General features: G+C 44.0%; 1 protein-coding gene across 1 annotated transcript in view; it reads left to right on the top strand.

Moving 5' to 3' along the window:
- Positions 1–26,171, top strand: part of LOC119962094 (low-density lipoprotein receptor-related protein 1-like) — a 2,271,162-nt gene that overhangs the window by 1,670,326 nt on the left and 574,665 nt on the right. Inside the window, 3 exon segments of the mRNA XM_038789946.1 lie at positions 6,302–6,442; positions 11,551–11,676; positions 15,081–15,212. Coding sequence (XP_038645874.1) covers positions 6,302–6,442; positions 11,551–11,676; positions 15,081–15,212 — 399 coding nt within the window.

Here is a 26,171-nt window from a genome sequence, read left to right as displayed (position 1 = left end):
ATGAACTATACACAGTGGCAACACGTGTCCCATTTGAAGCGCCACAGCTAATCACCAAGTCTCCTTCAACAGCACATTCCAAACCCTTGACCTTTACCACCTAGAAAGACAAAGGCAGCAGATACATGGAAATACCATCACCTGCAACTTCTCCTCCAAACCCCACACTATCCTCACTTAGAACTATGTCACTGTTCCCTTGCTGTTGCTGCATCAGAAATCTGCAACTCACTAACAGCACTGTGGGTGTACCGATATCACATTGACTGCAAAGCAATGGTTCAAGAACGTGGCTCATCACAACCTTCTGAAGGACAATGAGGAATAGATAATAATGCTAATCTAACCATTGAAGCCCACATCCCATTAAAAAAAAATACTGCAAATATTTTCTCTGGAGGGCTATTTTGCTGGTGTTGCAGCCATTTCTGACATGTCCACATGTTGCACCATTTTGAGAAGACTGCCTACAGGGCTGTCCACAGAGTACACTGGAAACCTGTGAAGGAGAATTATCCTGATATCACATACTCCAAGTGACTGATGCAACAGCAGGACACAAATCTGGTACACACAGATCCAGTCAATTAATTTGTGCACCACTCTTCAAACAGCAAGCACTGAACTGCACTGATGCTACCTAAAAGGCCAGGCACCCAAATTGTAGGTGAGGTCCATTTTTTCTACTATTACAAAGTGTCTGAAGATATGCTGGATCTGCAGAAAGACTGGAAATGGTGTGGAGGCTGCAATGGTTGTGTTTTACCTGTAAGTTACATGCAGTGCTATTATCTGAACAGATGCCTGCAAGTGACAGATCAACCGATGGAGACTCTTCATTGGTGCTGATTTATGGACATCCCTCTTTTCCTTGGAGGTGTTTTCATCAGTTCCTGGATTTCCAAAGGAATTCTTCTGCATCCTCTCAAGGTTGCCGAATGGGTGTGTGGGGATCCCTAAAGCTAGAATCTCAGCTGGCAGGATTCTCCATTCTGCACCCTTGCCCATGGGTTTCCCGGGGTAACCATAATGGAAAGTCCCATTGACTGGCTGCAGAAACGGAGAATCCCTCTTCTGGTGCTGGCACGCTGCTGAGAAAAACATGGCTTGGGTGGCTGGGAATTCACCCCATAGTATCTGCAGAAAGACTGGAAATGGTGTGGAGGCTGCAATGGTTGTGTTTTACCTGTAAGTTACATGCAGTGCTATTATCTGAACAGATGCCTGAAAGTGACAGATCAACCGATGGAGACTCTTCATTGGTGCTGTGTTATTGACATCCCTCTTTTCCTTGAGGTTCTGTGATTTGACAAGTGGCTGTTCTCGGGTATCTGGAAGCAGAAAAATCAGAAAGGGATTGTGGATAAGGGGTAACATTGGAGTAAGAAGCAGGAAATCCATGGCCGCACCATTTTATAATAATCTTTATTCGAGTCAAAAGTAGGCTTACATTAATACTGCAATGAAATTGCTGTGAAAATCCTCTAGTCGCCACACTCCGGCGCCTGTTCGGGTGCACAGAGAGAGAATTCAGAATGTCCAATTCACCTAACAAGCACATCTTTCGGGACTTGTGGGGAGAAACTGGAGCACCTGGAGGAAACCCACGCAGACACTGGGAGAACCTGCAGTCTCTGCACAGACAGTGATCCAAGCCGATAATCGAATGAGAGTTCCTGGCGCTGTGAAGCAACGGTGCTAACCTCTGTGCTACCATGCCGCCCAGTCTACCGTGCAGTGTGCTTACTCTGCCAGGTATCGGGGAGTGAGGTGGCATCCTGACATATTCAATATGCGCAATGAATCCAGATGCCATTGATTTACTCACAACTAATCACATGATTCTGATAGCTATCTCCTCCATGCAGGCATTCTTGTCACATGCTGGCTCTGCTCTTCCTCCTAGTCTTGCAAGAGAGATGCAAAATGTCCGTGATTGTGTGACACTGTCTTTTGGTGTTGTGCAGGGTGTAGCTGAAGAACTGGTAGTATGTGGAGTGAGAGGTGGGTAGGAGGCTGGCAGTGTTGGGGAGGTGGAGTATTTGAATGCTACATTGTATCTTGAATGCCAGGGAGTCCGCTGGGTGAGTGATAGCGTGCGGTACACTGAAGGATTGTGGTGTGGTGGGTAGGAGAAATCATATGAAGACATATTCCAAGTCCTCGGCGTCAAACTCCAGAAGTTGACCTTCTTGGCCACCTGCTCCCTTTTACTCATGACCTACTGCCGAAACACAGGCCAGGATTTTCAATTCTCGCTCGGGAACCCAGCTGCTAGTTTAGTTCCAGGTCTTGGTCAAATAGACATGGACCTGACACCTGCTCCTCTATTCTTAAAAGGCAAGGCCAATGAATGGCAGGGTGCAGGCTTGCCATCCAATTAAGCATGGTGGTGGTTTTCCGAGGCTGGAGGGCTAATGCAAAGCCCTCCACATCTGACGTATCGGCCACTCCACAGGTGTTAGCTGCATGTTCGTGGTGGAGTGAGAGAGAGGGCACTTCAATGGGCAGGTGCTGTAATCATGGCTGGATAACACTTTCACAAGATGCAGTTATAGCCCAGCAGCCGTTAGGGCTTGGGGTGGAGGGTGTGTGTGGGGGGAATCCTCATGCGATTTATTATCACACCCCCTCAGTACCCACCCTAACCACCAAGCCATACAACATCTTTACTTGGAACTATATTGCCATTCCTTCATTGTCGCTGGGTCAAAATCCTTGAACTCAATCCCTAACAGTACTGTGGCTATCTAGAAACCACATGGACAGCAGCGGTTCAAGAAGGAAGCTCATCACCACCTTCTCAAGGACAATTACGGATGGGAAATATATGCTAGCCTATCCAGTAACATCACCACCCTGTCAACAAATAAATAAATAGAAAAGCTACCTTGATTGAAAATGGCTCAGGGTCAGGATGGCGGCAAGGAACTGGCATAGAAGCATGAATATATGTGCCTGTCTGCTCTTATCTCAACCCCAATCCATTTGAAAATTCAGGCCATAGTGCTTTGTCTGGTTCACCTCCATTGGAATAAGGCCTCCGATGCTGCATCTGAGAACTACAGGGTCCCCTCTCTGCCCTTCATTTCCATTCTCTTGCAGCAGTGATAGCAGCAGCATCCTTTGACTCCATGCAGCTTCACTTCAAGAGGGAAATGTTTCCACTAAGCTGGTGGCTAACTGGAACATGGGCAAGCCTCACATGCTGTTAGACCCTTGTTGGATGTACAACTGGCCAGCAACAAGGATCGCACTGGGCTGCACACAAAAGCCATGGAAATGAGAGATGAGCATGAAATTTGCTTGCTGAAACTCTTAGCCTCAGAACTGTGAAAAACAGGCGATCAATATTCTCGACTTTATTTTGATAATGTGTATAAATCATAGAGAAATGTAGTGAATGTTTCACTTTGGTGAGAAGATGAGTGGGGTCTTGTTCATCAGATGGCTCTCTCAATAGTCCACTAAATGGAGGACTGTTGAAGTTAATCTGCTATTTTTCAGTTACCTACTGTCTAGTTTATACTGAAAAATATGTTCGGTAAATGAAAATCACTCTCCCTAACTTATAGTGATACAATTGGAATCTATCGCCTTAATCCGACCAACCTTCAGGTATTGAGGTAGTGAGGAGATTTAGTACACTTGTTCAATGGAAAAAATGGAAAATCATTTTCTTCAGAATCATGCCTTTCTAATATATTTATATATAATATAAAACCTTTAAAGATAATAATTTGTTTTCATCTTAAGCAGTTCTTAAGTATGCCTTTTTCTCCCCTTTCTGTACATGGTTTATTACATAATCTACAGTTCCTCTCCTTTTAATCTTATTATGCAGGAGTCAATCCATTTCCATCCTCTCTTCTGTTATGTTAAAATATTCCTCCACTGAATATCTTACCGAGAGAATGTAAAATGCACTTAAGAATGATCTTTTAACCACTGCTGTACAGCAATATAATAGTCTGATCAATTTGTGTGTGTTTGATGCTGATAGTGTGACATTATTAATAATATCTATAAATCTAATATCTTAAAATATTATGCTTCCACGTCATACATGGGCATACAAATCTACTGCAGACTAGAGGAATAGAAATCTGATTTTACTGGCTGCTGTGAGGGTTGTAAGTGTAATGAGTTTGACCGAGTTCCAAGTGGCTCAAGTCCACAAATGTTCCTTAATGTGACACTAATTATCGTTAAATTGGCAATCTCTTTGAGATACTGTAAGAGTAGTTGGTATGGAAAATAGAAATGTCATATTGATGCCGTGGATGATTATTACTGGGAAGAACAGAGAACTGGATTCTTTGCATCACACTGCACTTAGCTGAAGAGTGGTTAATGATGACATTGAGTCAAAACGTTCTGAGACCTGATGTTCCTCCGTCTCGTAATCACAAAGTGAGAAAGGAAAAACCTAAAAACCAGTTTAGAAGTTCAAAGTGTTGACTTAACAAGACTGAAATTGAAGTTGAGTTTTAATAATGAGAAAACAAATCCTTGTGGCGTTATTTTGGAAGGAACAGAAAATAATGTGTGAAATTACCCATGTTGGCAAAATGAGCAGTTGATCCACCAGTTCTGTAACTTCCAACATGGACATAGATCATTGCTGAGTCTTTTGTCAATAAGGTCTATAAATGTGGAATGACAATAAACAAAAAGGAAATAAAAATGTTGCATTTATAAAGCATCCTCAGGAAAACACAAAATACTTCAGAGTTGATTAATTACTTTAGAAGTTTACTTCATGTTTATATGGACCCAAGTGTAAGTAACCTTGTTTATCGCAAACATACCGTAAACACATTTATTAGGTTCTGTCCTGAGCTGTATTTTCTGATAATAGCCAGTGAATAAAAAAAAACTAACAGGCAGCAGCAAGTAGTGATAAAGGAGTTTTCTCAGATTGGACGGTGGTAACCAGTGAACTGCCACAGGGTTTCAGTGCTGAGATCGCAGCTCTTCACAATATATATTAATGATTTGCAAGATGGCACAGACTGTACAGTGGCCAACTCTGCAGTTGATACAAAGGGGGATACAAATAGTTTACAGAAAGACATTGACAGGTTAAGTGAATGGGCAGAAAATTGGCAAATGGAATTCAATGTGGGAAAATGTGAGATTATTCATTTTGGAAGAAAAAAAATGAGAAAGTAGATTATTATTTAAATTGAGAAAGACTGCAGAAAGCTGCAGTACAAAAGGATTTGGGGTCCTCGTCACGAAAGCCAGAAAACCAGCAAATAGGGTGTAGAAGGTAATAGGGAAGGCAAATGGAATGCCAGCTTTTATTTCAGTGGGGCTGGAGTATCAAAGCCGGAGTATATAAGGGGCGGGATTCTCCGAGCCCCGAGCCAGGCCGGAGAATCGCTGCAACTGCGCCACGCCGTCCCGACACCGGCATGTGATTCTCCGAGGAGTGGAGAATTGGTGGCATTTGCACCGGCGCGTTTGGCGCGGTGCCGCTCGTGGGCCACTGTCCACGGCCAGGCCGCCGATTCTCCGGCCTTGATGGGCCGAGCGGCCGCACGGAAATATCAGAGTCCCGCCTGCGCCTTCCACACCTGCTCGCAGCCAGCGGGAACTCAGGGTCGGGGGACGGTCTGGGGGGCGTCTGTCGTGAAACACGACGGAGTTCACCCAGCCTCCATTTCGGCGAATCCCACCCAAAGTTCTTAGGGGGTTAGACAGGATAATTCTTGGCGGGATGTTTCCTTGGGAGAACATGGGAGAGTGGAGGACAAGAGGTCATAGACGCAAAATAAGGGGGTGGTCATTTGAGATGAATTTGAGGAAGAATTTATTCTCTCAAAGTGTGGTGAATTTTTGGAATTATTTACCTCAGGAAGCTGTGGGGGCTGAGTCCTTGAATACTTTGAAGACTGAGATCAATCGGTTTTTCATCAGTAAGGGTATTCAGGGTTATGGAGGTAAGGTAGGAAATTGGACTTAGTGTGCGTCAAGTCAGCGTGATCTTATTAAATGGTGGAGCACGCTTGAGGGGCTGAATGACCTACTCCTGTTCCTATTTCTTTTGGTCTTATGATTTTAAAAACCTCTGACACCATTACTGTGGTAGCAACTATGAAATCTTACTGTAAAATTGCAAATTATTGAGACAACATTATCATTAACTCAATGATGAGGTTTTATCATTTGTGCTTTAATCGTGTACTGTACTTAGAGATTAATGCCTTCAGGTAATACAATTTTAGGTTAGCCATAAGAATTTGAAATGAACAAGAAACAATTCTGATGAGATGCAACCTCACTCTTTTTAAAGGAAACAAGCTATGGTGGGCAGATCAAGCTTCTGGATGGATTGGAATCTGCAACAAAGTTGATGGTTCAGAGCCTGTCGTCATGCGGAAAAATATTGCCACTGTGTTGCATATGAAAGTCTATGGCAAAGAGACTCAACAAGGTAAGAAGGAAGGCTTAATAAATGCTTTTGCACATCATAAGATGCATCTAAAAGCATTGGGACCTGGTGGTTCAGTGAGTTCATTCAATAAATGATTGACTGCATAATTCAGAAGCTCTACCAGAAGACTGGTGAATAACAAGAACTATTTTAAGTCAGTCATTATAGACGAGTTGTTCTATGATCGACAACAGGGAAATGCAATCAGTGTTCATTTAAGGGGCACAAGAACCACCTAGAGGAAGATTTTAGCAAGATTTGATCATCAATTCATTGAGAACAGGTTTACATCATTGGATGAAAAGTATCCAGATATACCATAATATGCAATATTTATATTTTAGGAAGGAGTTTCATAAAAGCTCACATAAGTCTTATAAAGGCTAATTCAGAGAATTTATGTTGTCCAGACCTAATTAGCTCAGCATTAGAAAACAGAAGGTGACAAGTGGAAATAAACATCTAGGGAAGGAAAACACAATCGTGTTTCTGCAGGGCTCTGACCATTATTTACAAAATTTGGATTCCATGTCGTCCTTTTGTTAGGACGTTACCTTCTCACTTTTGGGAAACTGCATTTGTAAACTTTTTTCTTCACCGTGTTTAATGGTCTCAAAGGAAGTAAGTGTGGACAGTCTCAACCAGTTCGTGGTGGGTGTAAGCCTGTAACATGGGAGTGCAAATAATTTGGGATTGCGACTTTCAGGGACCGTGCTGTGCAACTGAATCCTTTATTGATCCTGTGTTCACTTGTACCACCATGTAATGGGCTTCGTGGCTGTTGTGATCATAGTACTATTCGTTGAACAAAACCATTCTCGGTGCATTTAATGGGGGACAAACTACAATAATTAACTATCGATGTTTTCAGCAAAATGTCTCTATGAGGCAATGCAGAAGTCCCAGAGAATGATGGCATGCCATTTGTAATGGCATAGGTCACTCATGCCAGCCTTTCCTGCAGAGTTCAGTAGCAGGTAGGCATGAAGGGAGAATATGGCTGAAGGCCCAGAAATCATTTTCACACCAGCATGTATTTCCAACAAGATCTTCCATTGATGCCCATCAGGGTGTTACAAAACCCTGGGCTAGTGCACACTCACATCCAGCCCCAGAGTCCCAACACAAGTGAACGAACCAATAATTCTTATACAGAAAGTCTGGCCCTTGGCTGCCCAAGAATCCAGTCACCAGGTTTGTAAATGTAAACACGATTACTGTTTATTTACAACAAGAACTATAATGAGTATGCAGTAAATACAACAGGTTAACTATCATTTAACTCCTGACTTCCATTTTAACTGCCCCACCCTCTACCCACACACACAAGATGGAAAAACACAGAGGGGCGAGGAGGGGTGAAAAATAATAAGGATAAGAGTCCTTGCTTCAGATGGTGCTTTTTGGCACACTTTCTTCACAGCAGGATTGCAGATTAAAGTTCTTGATTTTCAGCCTGGAATGATCTTCTCTAGAAACACATAACTCAGTGTTTCCTGGAGAGGCCCCTTGCTTCACATAAACCTTTGCTTTCAGGTTGTGGTTAGTCTTCAGGCCTCTGTATTGCTGGATAGAGAGTAGGTTGGTTCACATCAGCCTTTTATGGAGAGAGGTAACAGAGTCTGGACTTTGCTTGCATAGTCTGTAATGGTTCTCCTGTAAATAGATTCATCCGGGCTCGCTGCCATTTCAGAGACACAGCCTTTCTGGAGAAAAACGGAGAGGGTGATGTCTCCTTCTTGCTGCCAGAATCAAAACTGAAACCAAACTCAAACCTTGGATTCTGAAAAGCATTCCAGTGGGATCAGATCCAATCATCACCTGCAACTGGGCAGAGCACAACCGTTTAAATGAATCCATTGGCCGCCAGCCAGCCAATCAAACTGAGCCCCAACCCATCTCTCTGTCATTGATCCCAGCCAGTTTTCAATCTCCAGTTTAAACCAGCACAGCCTTCCGGATTCTTCCTGCTTGAATTAAAGACACAGGCTTCTTTCAGGCTGCTTGCCTTAAAATGGCATGTCCATTAATCATCCATGGATCAAAAATGTAACTGCAAAAATAAAAGAAAGGAAAATAAGGGAATAAACAAAGAATAAATAGGAAGCACCCTCCTGCCGGAGGCTGGCATAACTCTCATTTTCATAATTTTATGCAATGCAGATGAAGGCCTGACCCTCTATGCTGGATTCTCTGCAATGCCAGCATGCAACATATTTGGAAAGGCGTGATGTGCAGATGTTTGGACTCTCCTTAGTTTGAGATGGAGGCCAACAACAACCGTTGAACATCACAGCATTGGCTGGGGGGCCATCTATGTATTGGTGGACCTTGCAGTGCCATCAAGGAGGCCAATCTTCTGGCCTCAGGATTTTCCTGGAGATCCATTTTCTTTCTCAGGAAGTCCATCTTCCATCCTCAGAGTGCTCCAAAGATCCAAATTCATTTTCAGGAGGTCCAGCTCATTTCTTCAATAGTAGGTCAGTGACATTGGGCACCTTTTGAATATGGCACCCAGACTGTATATATGCGGCCTTCACCTGGCGACGGAGACTGCTCTCTGGAGTTTGGAGTGAGTAGCTGCTAATTTGGCCTTCTTGGGGATGCTCAGAAATGTCAGGCTCCTGATCGAGATCAGGGACAATAGGCCAAGCTGTGCAAAGGCTGTGTGCAGGGTGTAGGCGGGGGGGGGGGGGGGGGGGGGGGAGTGGAGGCTGGACAGGAGAGGCAGACGAAGGGGGAAAGAGTGGGAGGGGAATGAAGCCAGACTGGAGTTTGTTTGAGAGGGTGCCTTGGGAAGAAAGCTAAACAACTGTTTAGGAGGGTGTTTGCGGAAGAGGCTCAGACTGTAGCAGCACTTCTTGGGGCGAGTAAGCATATCACATGTGTCTTTGGCCCCTTGTAGGACAGTGGGTGCCCTCTCTGGGCAGTGAACATCATCGAGTCATCCATGAATTCAAGAATTTGGTCCTCAGAGTATAGGGAGGCTGAGGGTACAGTCTCAGTCAGAGAAGGCAGTTGGATCAGGTGGGGTGAAAGGACAGGTAGTGGATGGTCTCATGGAGTGTGGTCACATAATGTTAGGATACAGCTGGTTTAGCTCAGTGGGCTAGACAGCTGGTTTGTGATGCAGCACAAGGCCAGCAGCGCAGGTTCAATTCCCGTACGAGCTTACCCGAACAGGAGCCGGAATGTGGCGATTCGGGGCTTTTCACAGTAACTTCATACTTGTGACAAGAAAAGATTATTCTTATCATTACGAATGGAATGTGTCAGGGTCATGGACATATCAACAGTTATGGGAACAGGGAAGAAAGCCGACATATCGAAAGAGATAATTATAGAGCTTAGGGTAAGAACCTAGGAATAGGAGTAGATATTTCAGCCCGCCAAGCCTGCTGCACCATTCAGTTATCATGTTTGATCATCCACCTCAATGACACTTTCCAATGCTACCTGCATATCCCTGGTGTTATTAATCTCCCTCAATCTGACAATTTATGGCTTCAACATGCTTAATGATTGAGCTTCCACAGCCCTCTGGGATTGAGAATTCCATAGACTCACCACTGAGTGAAGACATTCCTCCTAATCTCAGTTTTAAATGGTCACACCAATGCCACCACCAGAGCCATCATAGAGCAGATGATAGGTCCCCTAAAGATGAGGTTCAAATGTTTGGACTCTTAGGGCGGGGCTCCCTAGTATTCATCACAGTGAGTCCTCTGGGTCATTGTTGTCTGCTGTTCCCCGAATAACCCCACTAAACAAAAGGAGGGGAGGGGTGGACATCTTGGCTGAAGTAGACACGGTGGGCTGAGATGTCTCCCTCAATGATGAGGACAGTGAAAGGTATGGTAATGATGAGGGCTATAATGTTGCAGATAAAATCATTGCCAAGATACGATGTAGCACACAGGCATGTGACAATCTGATCGCGGCCAGATTCCAGACAGAATAAGCTGCCAATACACCTTGTTTACAATTTCGTTCTCTCTCCTTTGCTGGCTGGCAGGTACTTATTTGCAGCACACAGTATAGCTTATTCTCCTGTACCTTGATTCATGGTAGTTTAATTAAATTGCACTACTGAAAGTCTGCTCTACTGGTAGTATGATACTTTGCATACATCAAATTGTGCTGAGACACAGACCATTTGTGCCAAATAAGCACATCAGAACCTGAAGAGCACCTTGTGCTCCCACGACTCAGCCATCTGTAAGTAGAACTTGTTGTCTATAAATTATCAGATATTTCGGCCAGTTTATTGTTAAAACCTTTTACCCAGGTGTCCTTATTTGCAAAATGAACAAATGACAAACACTGGTTCACAATTCAAACCAATTTTAACACTCCCGGCTAGAATCTCTCCAAATTGTCACAGCCCCAGAACAGCCCCCGAACACTCATGTTCGGGGGCTGTGACAAGTTGGAGAGATTCTAGACAGGAGTGTTTGCGGCCTTATCAAGGATAGTGGGGAAGGAGGCGGAGCCGGATCCTTTGGTGGCGACATTTGGAGTCTCGGAGAAGTCGGAGCTCATGGAGAGGAGGGAGGCCGATGTCGTGGCATTCACCTTTCTGATTGCACGGCGGCGAATGTTACTGGAGTGGCTGTCTGCAATGCCACCGGTGGTAGTGGCCTGATTGGGTGACCTGTGTGATTTCCTGCTGCTGGAGATCTGGCATCTTTGAATTTGTCTATATAAATGTTTCTGGAACATACCTCTTCATTCACCTGAGGAAGGAGCAGTGCTCCGAAAGCTAGTGTTTGAGACAAACCTGTTGGACTTTAACCTGGTGTTGTAAGACTTCTTACTGTGCTCACCCCACTCCAACGCCGGCATCTCCACATCATAAATTTTAACGCCAGATAGACTAATGCCATCACTGCAGTTTGATTTAATGCTCTATTATTCCAACAAAATGTGCTTTTCAGAGGTCTTTGACACAGAAAATTCAGTTCCCACTTCAAATATAGTTAGACCGTTCATCACTCATTTTGACACAGATCACTGTACAGTCAAGAGAAGTCTCATTACTCATGTAGAAGGTAGCTAACTGAAAAGTCTGTCGGCTCGTGAACATTGATTTTATATGTCCCATTTAGGTACTAATCTGTGCAGTGTGAACAATGGTGGATGCTCCCAGCTCTGCTTGCCAATCTCAGAAACCAGAAAAACATGCAAGTGCACTGTGGGATACCAACTACGTAGTGACAAAATGTCGTGTGAGGGTAAGTGTTATTGTCAACAGAAGGAAGCAATAGCACACCTGTGTGGAGAAACGTTGTTGTTCAACCTTTTTAAAAAAAAGAATTGAGTCCTAGTAGGCGAGGTTCTGCTCCATTTTTCTCTCAGATTACTTACTGTCACCCAGGTCCATCCCCATTAAAAAACAGGCAGAAGGTGGAACTGTTGCCTATTCCCAAAATCCAATCAATTAAAAAGGTCCACACAGCCATAAGGTGAATTGAGGAGTTGTCATTCCCAAGTGTAGCTGATGGTGTGGAAACCTAATTTTATTACCACCTCCTGTTGTGCACAAATCTCTCAGCAAACACCCAAAGTGGGAGGCAGCTTTGAAACAGTAAACCACATCACTCATAAGGTTGCTGTGCATTTGTGTCTTTGTGTATAATTTGTATATGTAAGTCTGTGACATTTCCCCAGGGATTTAAGTTGTCTGCTGTATGTTCATCAATTCTCTGACGCGTACAGGAAGGCAGGTAGACCATGAGCTCAGTGCCAGGTTTAAGGTCTTTGTCAGCAAAACTATTTTCCTCAGTCGGCTGAAGGCTGCGCTTGCACACTGGAGGTTGGGGGTGTGTTTGTGTGGGGGGGGGGGGGGGGGGGGGGGAGGCGTGGTGGTGGTAACAGTGGCGATGTTGTGTAGCAGCAACAGCAGCAGCAGGAGAGAACCTTTGTCTCCTGAATGTTTACCCTCAGGCCCATTTTTTCCTCTGTGAGTGCATCGACGATAGTTTGCAGTTTGGCCTCTGTTTGTTCATGTGCAAGCATCCTGCAAATTCAATGGCAGGGTGGGTGCTCCAATATTAGTATCCTCTTGTAGACAAACACCCCTGTATCAAGGCCCTGATTATTACTAAACAGTTATGTTGGGTGAGACACATTCCCTGCATGCTCCCAAACAAGCTCGAGAATGCCCAAACCTACCAAGGTGCCAACGTGCGTATGTGTGTCTGTCTGTGTGTGTATGTATGTCTATGTTTGTGTGTCTGTATAGGTGTGTGTCTGCATGTCTGTGTGTATGTATTTGTATGTATGTGTGTGTGCTTTTATGTATGTGTATGTATGTGTGTATGCTTTTATATATGTGTGTATGTACATGTTAATGTATGTGTTTGTGTACGTATGTGTGCACGTATATGTCTATGTGTGTATGAATGTGCATGTGTATTTATATGTATATATGTATGTCCGTGTGCATGTATATGTATATGTGTGTACATGTTTCTATATATGTGTTATGTACATGTGTGAACATGTATATGTGTGGTGGTATATGTAAGGGTTGTGTAAATATATATGTCTGTGTAAATATGTATGTGCATGTATGTGTGTGCGTATATGTATTTGTGTGTGTGTGCGTATGTATATTTGTGTGCATGTATATATGTGTTTGTATGTATATATATGTGTGTGTATAATGATTAATATATGTGTACATGTGGTTGTATGTATATGTATGTTTGCATGTATGTGTGTGTATGTATATATGTGTGTATATGTGTGTTTGTATGTGTATATGAGTGTGTATGTATCTGTTTGCATGTGTGGCTATGTATATATATGTGTGTGTATAATGATTAATATATGTGTACATATATGTGTACATGTGGTTGTATGTATATGTATGTTTGCATGTATGTGTGTATGTATATATGTGTGTATATGTGTGTTTGTATGTGTATATGAGTGTGTATGTATCTGTTTGCATGTGTGGATATGTATATGTGCCTGTGTGCATATGCTTATGCAGAGGCATATGTCTATGTGTGTGCATATACTTGTGTGTATGTGTATGTCTATGTATGTGCATAAAGTTGTGTGAATGTATATGTGTGGATATGTATACTTCTGTGTGTATGTATATATGTGTGTGTGCATGTATATGTGTGTGCATGTATATGTGTGTGTATTTATACGCATGTGTGTGTGTATGTATGTGTGTGTATGTCTTTGTGTGGAATGTTTTGGACCGTTCACGCTGGCAGGATCTTATGATCCGCAGGTGGTGCACCCACTGTGAAGATGAGAGATGCTTACAACAGGAAAGCCTGTTGACAATGGTGGGACCAGAAGATCTCACTTCTAGTCACTGGTGATTCACTCTCCGCTGTTGCAGAACACGCTGTGGAGGGAGTGGAAAATTCCGCTCAAATGTGTGTGCGTATCTACATGTGTGTGTGTCTTCTGTGCCGCATCACAAGTAAAATACTGTAATGGCAACAGAGGAGACTGCTAGATGCAACTGTCAGAGGAATGCACATACTGTTTACACTGTAATGCCCTCAATTAATTCTACCATGAAACCTTCCTCTGATGGAAAATGAGGTTGCCTTCAGAATGCAGAGTTCAGGCAGCTTGCAGAGCATAACAGGAGGCTGATGATAGTTGAAACTGAGTTGGTTCTGCTATCCAGGGTGAAGTGAAAATATATTACATTCAATGGGAATCCATTTCTCAACTGACATCTTTCTATTAAAGTAGTGAACTTGCTTTACTATCATGTGGTGCAGAAAAATATTTTTACAATTTATACCTCAACTTCAAGGAAATAAATTCAAAGGAAATGTTATTTTTTACCTGGTCTGTTTTGCATGGATTTTGTTCTTCTTTTATTTGGTCTGGTAGTTCCTGTGACAAAAGTACATGTTCAAAGCCAATTTCCTGGTCTGTTGAAAATGCTCTTTAAATAGCTGCATAAAATTTTCTGCAGTTACTACAAAGAATTTCTGACGATGTTCCCATCAGTTCAAAGACAGCCATTGAAATTAGTCATTAATATCTCAAATAAAAATAAAAATTCATATCAAGGATGACAATGGACAGCACACCATTTTAACATATTACTATAATCAATACAAATTTTAATTTTATTATTGGAAGGCATACACTTGATGAGAGAAAGTAGATTGCTTATTTTTCGAGAGACCAGTTTCACCTTATGTACAGCAAAGGTACGCATGATGATGCTTTTGTCATTGGAGTAGATTTTCAACTTTTAATCTGTGTGTAAAACTGGCAGCTTTAGAAACAAACTGATTTTTGCTTCCAAAGAAAAGATTATTCCACTATTGTTCTTAGTCCAATGATCGAGCTACTGCTTTAAAACTACGGTAATGATTTTTTGAAAATGAAGCACATTGCAGCAAATATTGATTTGCAGAAAAGTGAAAGAACATTACTAATCAATACCACTTTGGACTATAGTCTTCTATAATAGCAATTGACATCAGTCAAGGCCTGGTCAGAAAATGCTTATAGTTTTTGCACACACTTTGAAAGTAATATTGTCAAATTATAGGGGGTGAAATCAATAGCTAATTGGATCTTGATTTGCCGTTATTTTCGAAGAGAAAAACATGGGAAAACTTTTTTAAAATCTATTTGCCAGGTTTTGGATCTTTCCTGATGTATTCTCTTCATGAAGAAATCAGAGGAATACCACTGGAACCCAATGATAAATCAGATGCTTTGCTGCCAATATCGGGGACATCACTCACTGTGGGGATAGACTTTCATGCAGGTTTGTATTTGTATTCCTTTCTGTCCATTTATGACGTGTTAATGAATCCCTATTCATTGAAGCGGGATTCACTTGACAAAATTCAATTTTACATCATTGACTTGCATCCAAATTAAGCCAAAGGCTGAAGTATCGGCTATCTCTAAGCAGGATTATAATTTTTTTAACTAAGTATTAGCCGGCGTGAAGGTTTTAATGAATGGTTTGGCTTTTGTTCACTGTTTATTTACTCATTTGAAGAAGCATCTTTTTCAACAAGCGGATGTTAACTCAAAACAAACTGAGAAGGGCTGGCTAAAGTAAGTACTTGTGTTACTGTGCTACTTATGAAAGAGGTGTTAATAAATAGATGTTTGATGCATTGACTGAGAGTTCCCACAAATACCCTTTTTATTATTTTACTTGTCTGAACAAGGGATCAAAATCCTTGGTTGACCTTGAGGTAAATTAAAGTAGGGAGCTTGTGTCTGAAATGTATTACTTCTCATCTTGAGCAGTTCTGACATTTGGACAAGTACCTGCCCTGTTATTTTGACCTGCCTCTGTATTACCTTTCTACTTATCTCAAGATTGCCAATGAAAATATAACTGAATATTGGCCATGAAAGGCAACAGCCAGCGTTTATTCTGTAAGCTGATAAACACAGTAAGTATGACATATCATAGAATTTACAGTGCAGAAGGAGGCCATTCGGCCCATCGAGTCTGCACCGACTCTTGGAAAGAGCACCCCACCCAAGGTCAACACCTCCACCCTATCCCCATAACCCAGTACCCCCACCCAACACTAAGGGCAATTTTGGACACTAAGGGCAATTTATCATAGCCAATCCACCTAACCTGCACATCTTTGGACTGTGGGAGGAAACCGGAGCACCTCCGGAGGAAACCCACGCACACACGGGGAGGATGTGCAGACTCCACACAGACAGTGACCCAAGCCGGAATTGAACCTGGGACCCTGGAGCTGTGAAGCAATTGTGCTATCCACAATGCTACCATGCTGCCCTATACCAGGGCTTCCTGAGTGGGTAGTCATAGATGTTGTGCAGACAAATTAACTCAAAGCATTCTATGCTTGGTTCGAGCAGGGAATCATCAAACCATTGTCAATTTCCCCAGCAGCCCCGCACACACCCATACTTATGCATGGTAGCACAGTGGTTAGCATAGTTGCTTCATAGCTCCAGGATCCTAGGTTTGATTCCTGGCTTGGGTGACTGTCTGTGCGGAGTCTGCACATTCTCTCTGTGTCTGCGTGCGTTTGCTCTGGGTGCTCCAGTTTCCTCTCACAGTCAAAGATGTGCAGGTTAGGTGGATTGGCCATGAGAAATTGCCCTTCGAGTCCAAAAAGGTTAGGTGGAGTTATTGGGTTACAGGGATAGGGTAGAGGCATGGGCTTAAGTAGAGTGCTCTTTCCAACAGCCAGTGCAGATTCGATGGGCCGAATGGCCTCCTTCTGCACTGTAAATTCTATGATTATATCGTCACAGATTCAAAAGTCAGATCGTAATAATAATGATAATAATCTTTATTAGTGTCACAAGTAGGCTTACATTAACAGTACGATGAGGTTGCTGTGAAAATCCCCTAGATGGCACCTGTTCGGGTACACTGAGGGAGAATTCAGAATGTCCAATTCACCGAACACGCACGTCTTTCAGGACTTGTGGGAGGAAACCAGAGCACCCGGAGGAAACCCACACAGACACAGGGAGAACGTGCAGACTCTACACAGACAGTGACCGAAATTGGGAATTGAACACGGGTCCCTGGAGCCATGAAGCAATAGTGCTAACCACTGTGCTACCGTGCCACCCTATCAGCACGGCAGATTGGAAAATTGGTCTTCTTGAAAGTGAACCCTCGAAAAGCAATGGGTCCTGATGGGGTCCTTGGTCACGCACTGAAATCCTATGTGGACCAACTGGCGTATGTGTTCGTGGACATCTTCAACCTTTCCCTACCAAGTTCCCACCTGCTTTAAGAAGACCATTATAGCAGTGTCAAAGAAGAACCAGGCAACTTGCCTCAACGGCTACTATCCAGGGTCTTGACATCTGTCATTATGAAGTGCTTGGAGAGGTTGGTCATGAGACACATCAACTCCACACTCCCAGAGTGCCTTGATCCACTGCAATTCGCAGACTGCCACAACTGGTCCACAACAGACGCCATCTCCTTGGCCCTACACTCATCCTTGGAGCATCTCAATGAAAAGTACTCCGACGTCAGGCTCCTATTCATTGATCACAGCTCCTCCATCAAAACCATAATCTCAGCAAAGCTCACAGCAAAGCTCCAAACCCTAGGCTTTGGCTCCTCCCTCTGCAACTGGATCCTCGACTTCCTGACACACAATCAGTAAGGATAAACAACAGCACCTCCTCCACGATAGTCCTCAATACCGGACCCCCGGAAGGCTCCATACTTAGCCCCCTACTATACTCCCTATACACACACGACTGTGTGAGGAAATCTGACTCCAACTCCATCTACAAGTTTGCTGATGGCATGACCGTCGTGGGTCGGATCTCGAACAACGATGAGTCAGATTACAGGAGGAAGATAGAGAACCTAGTAGAGAGGTGTAACGACAACAATCTCTTCCTCAATGTCAACAAAACTAACAAGCTGGTCAATGACTTCAGGAATCAAAGTACCGTACATATCTCTGGATAAATGGTGCGGAGGTGGAGATGGTTGACAGCTTCAAATTACTCGCTGTGTACCTCACCAACAATCAGTGCTGGTCCACCCATCTTGATGCTACAACCCAGAAAGCACAGCAGCGCCTATACTTCTTCAGGAAACAAAGGAAATTTGACATGTCCACACTGACTCTTACCAATTTTCATAGAGGTACGATAGAAAGCATTCTATCTGGCTTGGTATGGCAACTGCTCGGCCCAAGACTGTAAGAATCTACAGAGAGCAGTGAACACTGCCCAGTCCACCATGCAAACCCACCTCCCATTCACTGATTCTGTCAAAGCGGGCGGCATAATCAATGACCCCTCCCACCCAGCTTATTCACTCATCCAACTTTTGCCATTGTGCAGGAGATACAAAAGTCTGAGAACACGCACTAACAGGTTCAAAATCAGTTTCTTCTGGATCTGTAAAGATTTAATTACCCGCAAATGCTCGCATTCTAAGCATTGTCTGGCATCTTTGAATTTGTCTATATATATATATGTATATATATATATGTTTCTGGAACATACCTCTTCATTCACCTGAGGAAGGAGCAGTGCTCCAAAAGCTAGTGTTTGAAACAAACCTGTTGGACTTTAACCTGGTGTTGTAAGACGTCTCACAATGCTTTTCACTGCACCTCGATGGATTGGAGAATGAAACTAAAGAGATAGATATTTCAGAGAACTAGCATCAGTGCGATGGGTCAAATTATCTTGTTTGTGTGGTGACAGGCATTCACACAATTCCTCTGACACAAGCTAAACGTTACAAACGGTCAATGGCCAAGACCTCAAGTGGGATCCTCCAGTCCCCCTCCCGCATGTTACTCGGTAGCGCGCCATTTGCTGGTGGCAGGATTCTATCTTCTTGCTGCTTGTCAAAACCATCCCACGCCACTGGGAAATCCAAGGACACTGCTGGTGGGAAAAGTGAATTGCAATGATTGGAGAATTCCAACTTTCTGGGGGTGGGGCATTTTACATCTAATTGTACTGTGGTGTTCAAACATGCGGGCAGTTAAATGATCCAGGTTATTTACCTGCTGGATAGTCACCTGGATTTTACTACTGATTCTCGTTGGGCAGCTAAACTGATGAGTTTCTAACTCAAAAAATTGTAACTGGGTCACATTACATCATCGGGCCCCAATCGCAATTTTTTAAATTAAGTATATTTATTGAGAATTTACATTTTAATAAATAATGCAATAAAACCACAGGAATGGTCCCGCACCACAAGTAAATGTAAAGGTTCAGCATACATGAATACAGAAGGAAACAGGAGAACAGTCATACATCTGGGACAATACAATCATGAGACATAACGCGAACCCCACCAGAGAAGGAGGGAGAAGCAGGATAAAGTCATAAAAACATGGTAAAATGGTACATACCTTCACCTGAGGCGATTGCTCATAATCACCACGAGAGTTCAGGATAAAGTTATCACGCCATGTTCGGGTGCGCACCAATATACATCTCTTTTAACTCCAACAGTGCCAGAGTGACCAATGAGACAGACACCAGACCAATCTGTACCCCTGCAGGATTCAATCACAGATTCATTATCCCCACCCATAAAAAGAAACAAAAAAAATTTGCGAAAACCACAGTTCAAAAGAGATGTTACAAATCCAACGCAACATGATCCAGCCGCAGGCCCAGTACAGAACCAATATCATTCCATGCAATTATACAGAGAGAATCAGCAGCTATATATACAGATCCTGATTAGTGGCATCAACGCCGTCCAGCAGAAGGGACAGAGAACTGCCAGGAGTGGATCACAGGATAACAAAATTCAGGAGCCAACCATTAGTCGCATTCCCCCGGTGCATGCTCACTTTTGTGAATGAAAAAGAGATCGAAAGAAAACAGCTCAATCAAATAAGAAGCACCCAACCACAAGGGGGAAACAACAGGATATCAACTGAAGTGCAGAACTCGGTTCAACCCCAGGCCCCCTTGCACAGAAGAGTCCTCTCAGGATGTCCCTAATGATTGCCTTCAAGAAGGGACATCCCAAGCTCCAGGGGGCAACGGGCCACCAACCACAAAACCGGACCTGGCCTAGCCCAGCGCACTCCAATGCACAACAATCAGCACCCCTAGCACCACCTGCACACCGCAAAACCTATACCCCAGCCAGTCCTGTACCTCTTCTAACCAGGGAGACTCCATCACTGTGGCGAAGAAAAATCATCAACACACCCAATATGGGTGCCACAGTGGGGGGGGGGGGGGGGGGGGGGGGTGGAGGGGGGGGGGGGGGGGGGAGAGGTTAGGCGGTGGGCTGACTCCCTCCTCTCTGGTATGATAAGGGGAACCCCATCCCCTGTGGACTATGGAACCAAATCAGGTTTTATAACTGCACGCTGCTCACCCGATGAAGAGAAGAAAAGGTCCCTGAAGGAAAAAACGTCCACATGAGAAAAAGAAAAAAACTGCTAACTGCTCAATCAAATGAAAAAAAGCATCTGGATCACAAGGTGGGGCAACAGGGCAGCAATCAAATTGCAGGACTCAGCTTCATCCAAGGCCCCCATGCCTCTCAGAATGTCCCAAATAAGTGCCTTCCAGAAGTGACATCCCACGCTCCACGCGGGCAATAGGATACTAACCAAAGCACTGGACTTGGCCTAGCTCGACACCCTCTGACACACAAAAATCAGCTCACCCAACGCACCCAGCACACCCAAAATCTTATACCCCAGCCAGTCCTGCACCTTCTCAACCACACCCAGGGCTGTGCACCTCCCCCACTGAACAGCACACTGTTCACCCAGATGAAGAGAAGAGAGAAATTTTAAAAAAACTGAAGGAAAAAAATGCCTAAGTTGGCCTAGGAACAATCAACAAAACTTTGGCATGAACCACTATTAATTTACAAAGAACACCGACCTCAAAGAAAAGTTAGGAGTAACCAAGCCTCCCCAGGAAACATAATCTGCCCAGTTCATCCATGGAGAAAGGCAGGGATTCTTAAACTTAAAATAAGGTAAAGATAAATAAAAATCCAATACGATTGGCTCTAACTGGGGGACTACCCTCAATCTCAGTGAGGACTTAACTAACCCCACCAGCCATCCGCCCATCACCCTGCTGTGCCTCCACTCATCTTCACTATCAACATGTAAGGGGAGTCCAAAATACACTGCCTTCCCCTAACCAAAAGAAAAACTGTGTGCAGGTAACCTATGGCTTAATATGGTGCAGGATAACAGACGACTTTAGTCCTCATACTCACACCTCGCACACCTTTGCAGCAGGAAAGACAACAACAAATAATCAGCAACATAATCATAAGAGAGCAACGGCCAGGATTATTGAAGAACCGCAGGATAATGACAGCATCCATGCTGCTCTAAAAGGACAAATCCATGACAGGACTACTAAAGCATGGTGACCGATCTTCAAACTCAGTTGGAGACTCGCCTCTCACTTCCTCACCAGACACTGGACACAGGGACACTCCCTCCGGCCCCTACCTCCTGAAGCCATCAGGTGGTTTAGCACACGGCTAAATCGCTGGCTTTGAAAGCAGACCAAGGGCAGGTCAGCAGCACGGTTCAATTCCCGTACCAGCCTCCCCGAGCAGGCGCCGGAATGTGGTAACTAGGGGGTTTTCACAGTAACTTCATTTGAAGCCTACTTGTGACAATAAGTGGTTTTCATTTTTCATTTCATATGCAACACACCATGCAGCGGGATCACTTTTACCAGGAAAAGTGCTCTCTCAAATGCTAGGACTCTCCTGCACCTCCACCATTCTCCCGAGGATTCCTCATGGCTCTTGAAGGTGAACTCAAAAGACATGGAGCACACACAGGGCTGGGATCACCATCCAGAACAACACTCTCCGAGGCAGTCATCATCATAATTCCCACTGCACCGCCAAAGTGCAGGCCAGCTCATAAGCAACAATGCCACTGCAAGTTTGGGCCCATCCCAGCCAATCCAACCGCCTCACTCATGTGAGGATACTTTACAATTTTACTCAGCTCCATATCACAAAACCCTACATAGTTTCATCGAGGGACATATTACCAAGCACGTGTCCCAAGAAAAGACAATTATGAAATGTGCACAAGAATAAAATAAAGGCTAGAAGGATTAGCAGCGTAACAGCTCCCGAAAAAGCTTCCACTCCTGCGGCCACATCATGTGACCTCCCCCTGACTTCAATCTTTGCGGGGTTGCCAGGTGAAAATCCAGCCTGAGTTAGATTCAGACATTGAAGAGGTTTTCGCGATAAGTTTATTACTTTCCTATGTCGGCCCACAAGAAGCAGGAGCTCATGTTTTATATTCATGCCTACATTTCACTAAAATTAGTGGAAGGAGGAAAATATGTCCATCCAAGTTGATAGCAGCAATTGGCAGATGGAAAGGAATAAATTGTTTATGGTCAAAGGATTTGTCCAGTGGAAAAATGATTTAAATGAAATCGCCCAGTTTATTCTGGAGTTAAGAGTTTTAGATGTTATATCTGGGGACTGTTAGGAGCATAGAAGCTTCTGGCAGAAAAGAGATCAAGATTCATCTATTTGCCTTCTATCTCCCTGGGAGTTACATGATATAATGATAATGGAGTTGTTGTATCACTGAATTTATTCACTGGGGATACTTCTTCATATTATAACATTTTTACCCATCAGAGATTCACCTGAAACCATTCATGAATAAATCAATATGTGCTATCTCTGATCTCATTCCTATCTCATAATACAAGACTTTTGTGATTTAAGATTAATTTCCACCTGGAATTGCAAGCGAAGTCATTATTGTTATTCAGAATAGTAACTCATTTTCACAGTACATCTTGTGTAAACAAGAAGGAAAGTCAGAGACATTTATACCTGAAATTCAAACATGGTCAAGTCTCCTCAAGTAATTAGAAAATTCTAACTCAAGATTGTAATTATAACCGGGCAGCACGGTCGTGCAATGGATAGCACTGCTGCCTCACGGCGCCGAGGTCCCAGGTTCGATCCCCGGCTCTGGGTCACAGTCCATGTGGATTTTGCACATTCTCCCCGTGTTTGCGTGGGTTTCGCCCCCATAACTCAAAAGATGTGCAGGTTAGGTAGATTGGGTACGTTAAATTGCCCCTTAATTGGAAAAAAAATTTAAAAATATTACTATAAATTTTTTAAATAAAGATTATAATTATAACTTGACTGAATTTTGACTGGATTTTCCTTAGAGCAGCTTGAAAGAACATTTACTATGTTAAGCACGAACTTTTAACATGAAGCTTAAACTAAAGTCAATTCCAGAGGTCATCTTGAATTCTACAACTGGAGTAAATTAACCTTTTGCCACTTAGTTAGCTGAACAGCCTTTGTAGTTAATCATGGCTGCAAATCCTGATTAGAAAAACAAAAATTGAACACAGATCCCCCTATTTAATTCTTTTGAAGTTCTGGATCAATTGCAGGTGCCTTGAGCTCAAAACTTTTCTACCTAGCATTTCAACACTTAAATTCAGTTCAAAAGTATTTATAAGTTTCTCAGCTGAGGAACTGGTCTCTGTAATCAATGCATTACAACTGTATCTGGCACTGTGCGCTGCAGGAGAAGGTAAGCTGCAGTTTTAAAGCATTTCAGATGAGGTTTAAATTGTTTGATTGGATTAGCCATAAGCGAACTGCTTCAAGGCTCCTGTGAAATTCTTTCTTTGGTGGCTAATCGGATGCGCGTGCCTTTTACACATTTTCCTTATTTAATGAAACGGAATGGAGCAAGTTGCACATGGTGGGTGGAGTTCTAATGTAACCAATCTTTCACATGAAGAAAGAAGCTGGGGGAAATGCCTTTACCCATTGCCTGTTGGAGAATGGTGTATTTTTCCCACAGTGTTTGCAGAGGCCTTTTAAGACAGTAGATTGTTGAAAGGGAAAAGTGGACAAATAGTTGAAGCAAAATGAAGCATGGTTGAAAGATTGTTCTATCTTAATGCTGGCACATTTACAACAGACTGAATGTAATGGACGGGATTCTGCCGTAATCGGCGGACCGGGCAACTCCAGCTGGATGGAGTGGGGTGAAGCACTCTGGTGTCGGGCCGCCCCAAAGGTGCAGAATCCTCCACACCTTCAGGGGCGAGGCCCGCCCCAGAGTGGTTTGCGCCCCGCCGGCCGGTGGGAAAGGGACTTGGCGCACGCCAACCGGTGCAAAAGGGCCTCCGCCGGCCGGCGCGAGTTGGCGCATGCGCTGGAGCGCCAGCGCGTGCCGCCGTCATCCCCGCGCATGTGCAGAGGGCTTCGTTTCTGCACCGGCAATGGCGGACTGCTACAGCCGCCGGTGCGGAGCAATAAAGTGCCCCCATGGCACAGGCCCGCCCACGGATCGGTGGGCCCCGATCACGGGCCAGGCCACCGTGGGGGCACCGCCCGGGGCCAGACCCCCCGCGCCCCCCCCCCCAAAGAATCCCTGAGGCCGCCCCTGCCGCCACGTCCCGCCGGTAAGTGACCTACTCCAATTTACACCGGCGGGACTGGCAAAAAACGGGCAGGACTTCGGGCCGGAGAATTCGGGCAGCCCTGGGGCCCATTGAGTTGCGCCGGTCCCCACCATTCTCCGAGGTGACTCACACTAGGCCGATTATTGGGGGGGCCGGAGAATTTGGCGGGGGTCAGAGAATCCCGCCCAATGGATCTCTTTGGTATCAGAAATGTCTCTGCTGCCCATTTGTAACCCAAACTATCCAGCTGAAATGATTGGGGGGGGGGGTTTAGTTGGGGAGATTAAAATGGAGCAGTCCATTTGGCATCGCTGTTACTTGCAACCCACATAATAAAAATAATCTTTATTCTCACAAGTAGGCATACATTATCACTGCAATGAAGTTACTGTGAAAAGCCCCGAGTCGTCACATTCCGGCGCATGTTCGGGTATACTGAGGGAGAATTTGGAATATCCAATTCATCTGACAGCACGTCTTTCAGAACTTGTGGGAGGAAACCGGAGCACCCGGAGGAAACCCACGCAGCGATGGGGAAACGTGCAGATCACATTTTAACTGCATATATGTGGCTAAGCCACCGACAGGGCAAGGCAATGGATTTATGTAAATTGGGGTCAACAGGATCCTGATTGTATTGTAACTCAAGCAAAGAGGGTAAGCTGATTTCAAGAGACTGAAGAGGCCTTGAAAGACATGTGAAATTTTCTTCCACAAGGGAATCCTCGACCTCCCTTAGACTTCCCATCCCATGAGACCTTCCCTCCTTTGAATTATCTGCCTACTGGTAAGCCTTCCTTTAGTGCCAGATGTCACCCTCCAGCTGCTTGAAGCTTTACTTCCCCCTACCGACCAGTTGCCTCTTTCTGTCGGTTCCACAACTGAGACCCCTGTTTTCTGACAAACAAGCTGATTTCTTGTACTCAAATTATTCTGGAAACATTTTTCCCTTTCACAGATGGTTAATACTTCTGGCTGGAAAATTACTGTGGTGTTTCTCAAAACGCAAATTATTTGGCATGTTTAATATTTCCAAGTCTCAACTGGGGACAGCAGCAACAGAACATAATCAAGCTCTCTACCAAAGCTTTCTTCAACCTTTACAGTGGAACAGACTTTCACAACCTTTCCCCAGATTTGCACATCTTCCAAAGAATCCTCTCTGAAGGTATCTAAAACAGCAATTTTGAGTGGTGTTTTTTCAGAAGTGAATCAAAAAACATGATTATTGGTGACAATAGCTGGCAATGGGCAGTCTGGTGATGGGTGTGGAAAATAACTACATAATCATATATCTGGATCTGCACCAGTTTTTCATTGTCGACCCCATTGCGACACTCCTTTTAATCACAACAGTACTGTCATATATTCACAGTATGGTCCAATTATCTTTTTACGTAAGTGTGGATTGAACTGAGTTCTCTTTTCATCCAATTGAAGTTCACCGAAGAAAATCTTTGTAAGCACTGAAGCAGAGACATTTTCATTATGAGCTTTTACTTGACAGATTTACAGTGGTTCTTTAGTATTGGTCTCGCAAATGTTTTTGGCAATTCAGTGGAACTTTAAAAAAAGATAATGGGTTGAACTGCTCATTCTCCGCCACTGAGATTGGGAATCCTGTTCGATGGAGAATGCGGTGCCAGCCCAAACACAGGACCAGCACCAGGAAGCAGGCCCATGACCAGTGTCCAGTCACCACCCCTCTGGCCATGCGGCAGGAACATGCAGAGGGCTCATATGCATTCATTTCAATACGATTAACTGACTGGAAGGCCATATCTCCAACACTTCC

Source organism: Scyliorhinus canicula, chromosome 2 (assembly GCF_902713615.1).
Source record: "Scyliorhinus canicula chromosome 2, sScyCan1.1, whole genome shotgun sequence".
NCBI classification, from domain to species: Eukaryota; Metazoa; Chordata; class Chondrichthyes; order Carcharhiniformes; family Scyliorhinidae; genus Scyliorhinus; species Scyliorhinus canicula.
The sequence above is the reverse complement of the archived record's forward strand: the minus strand, read 5'-3'. Positions and strand labels throughout refer to the sequence as shown.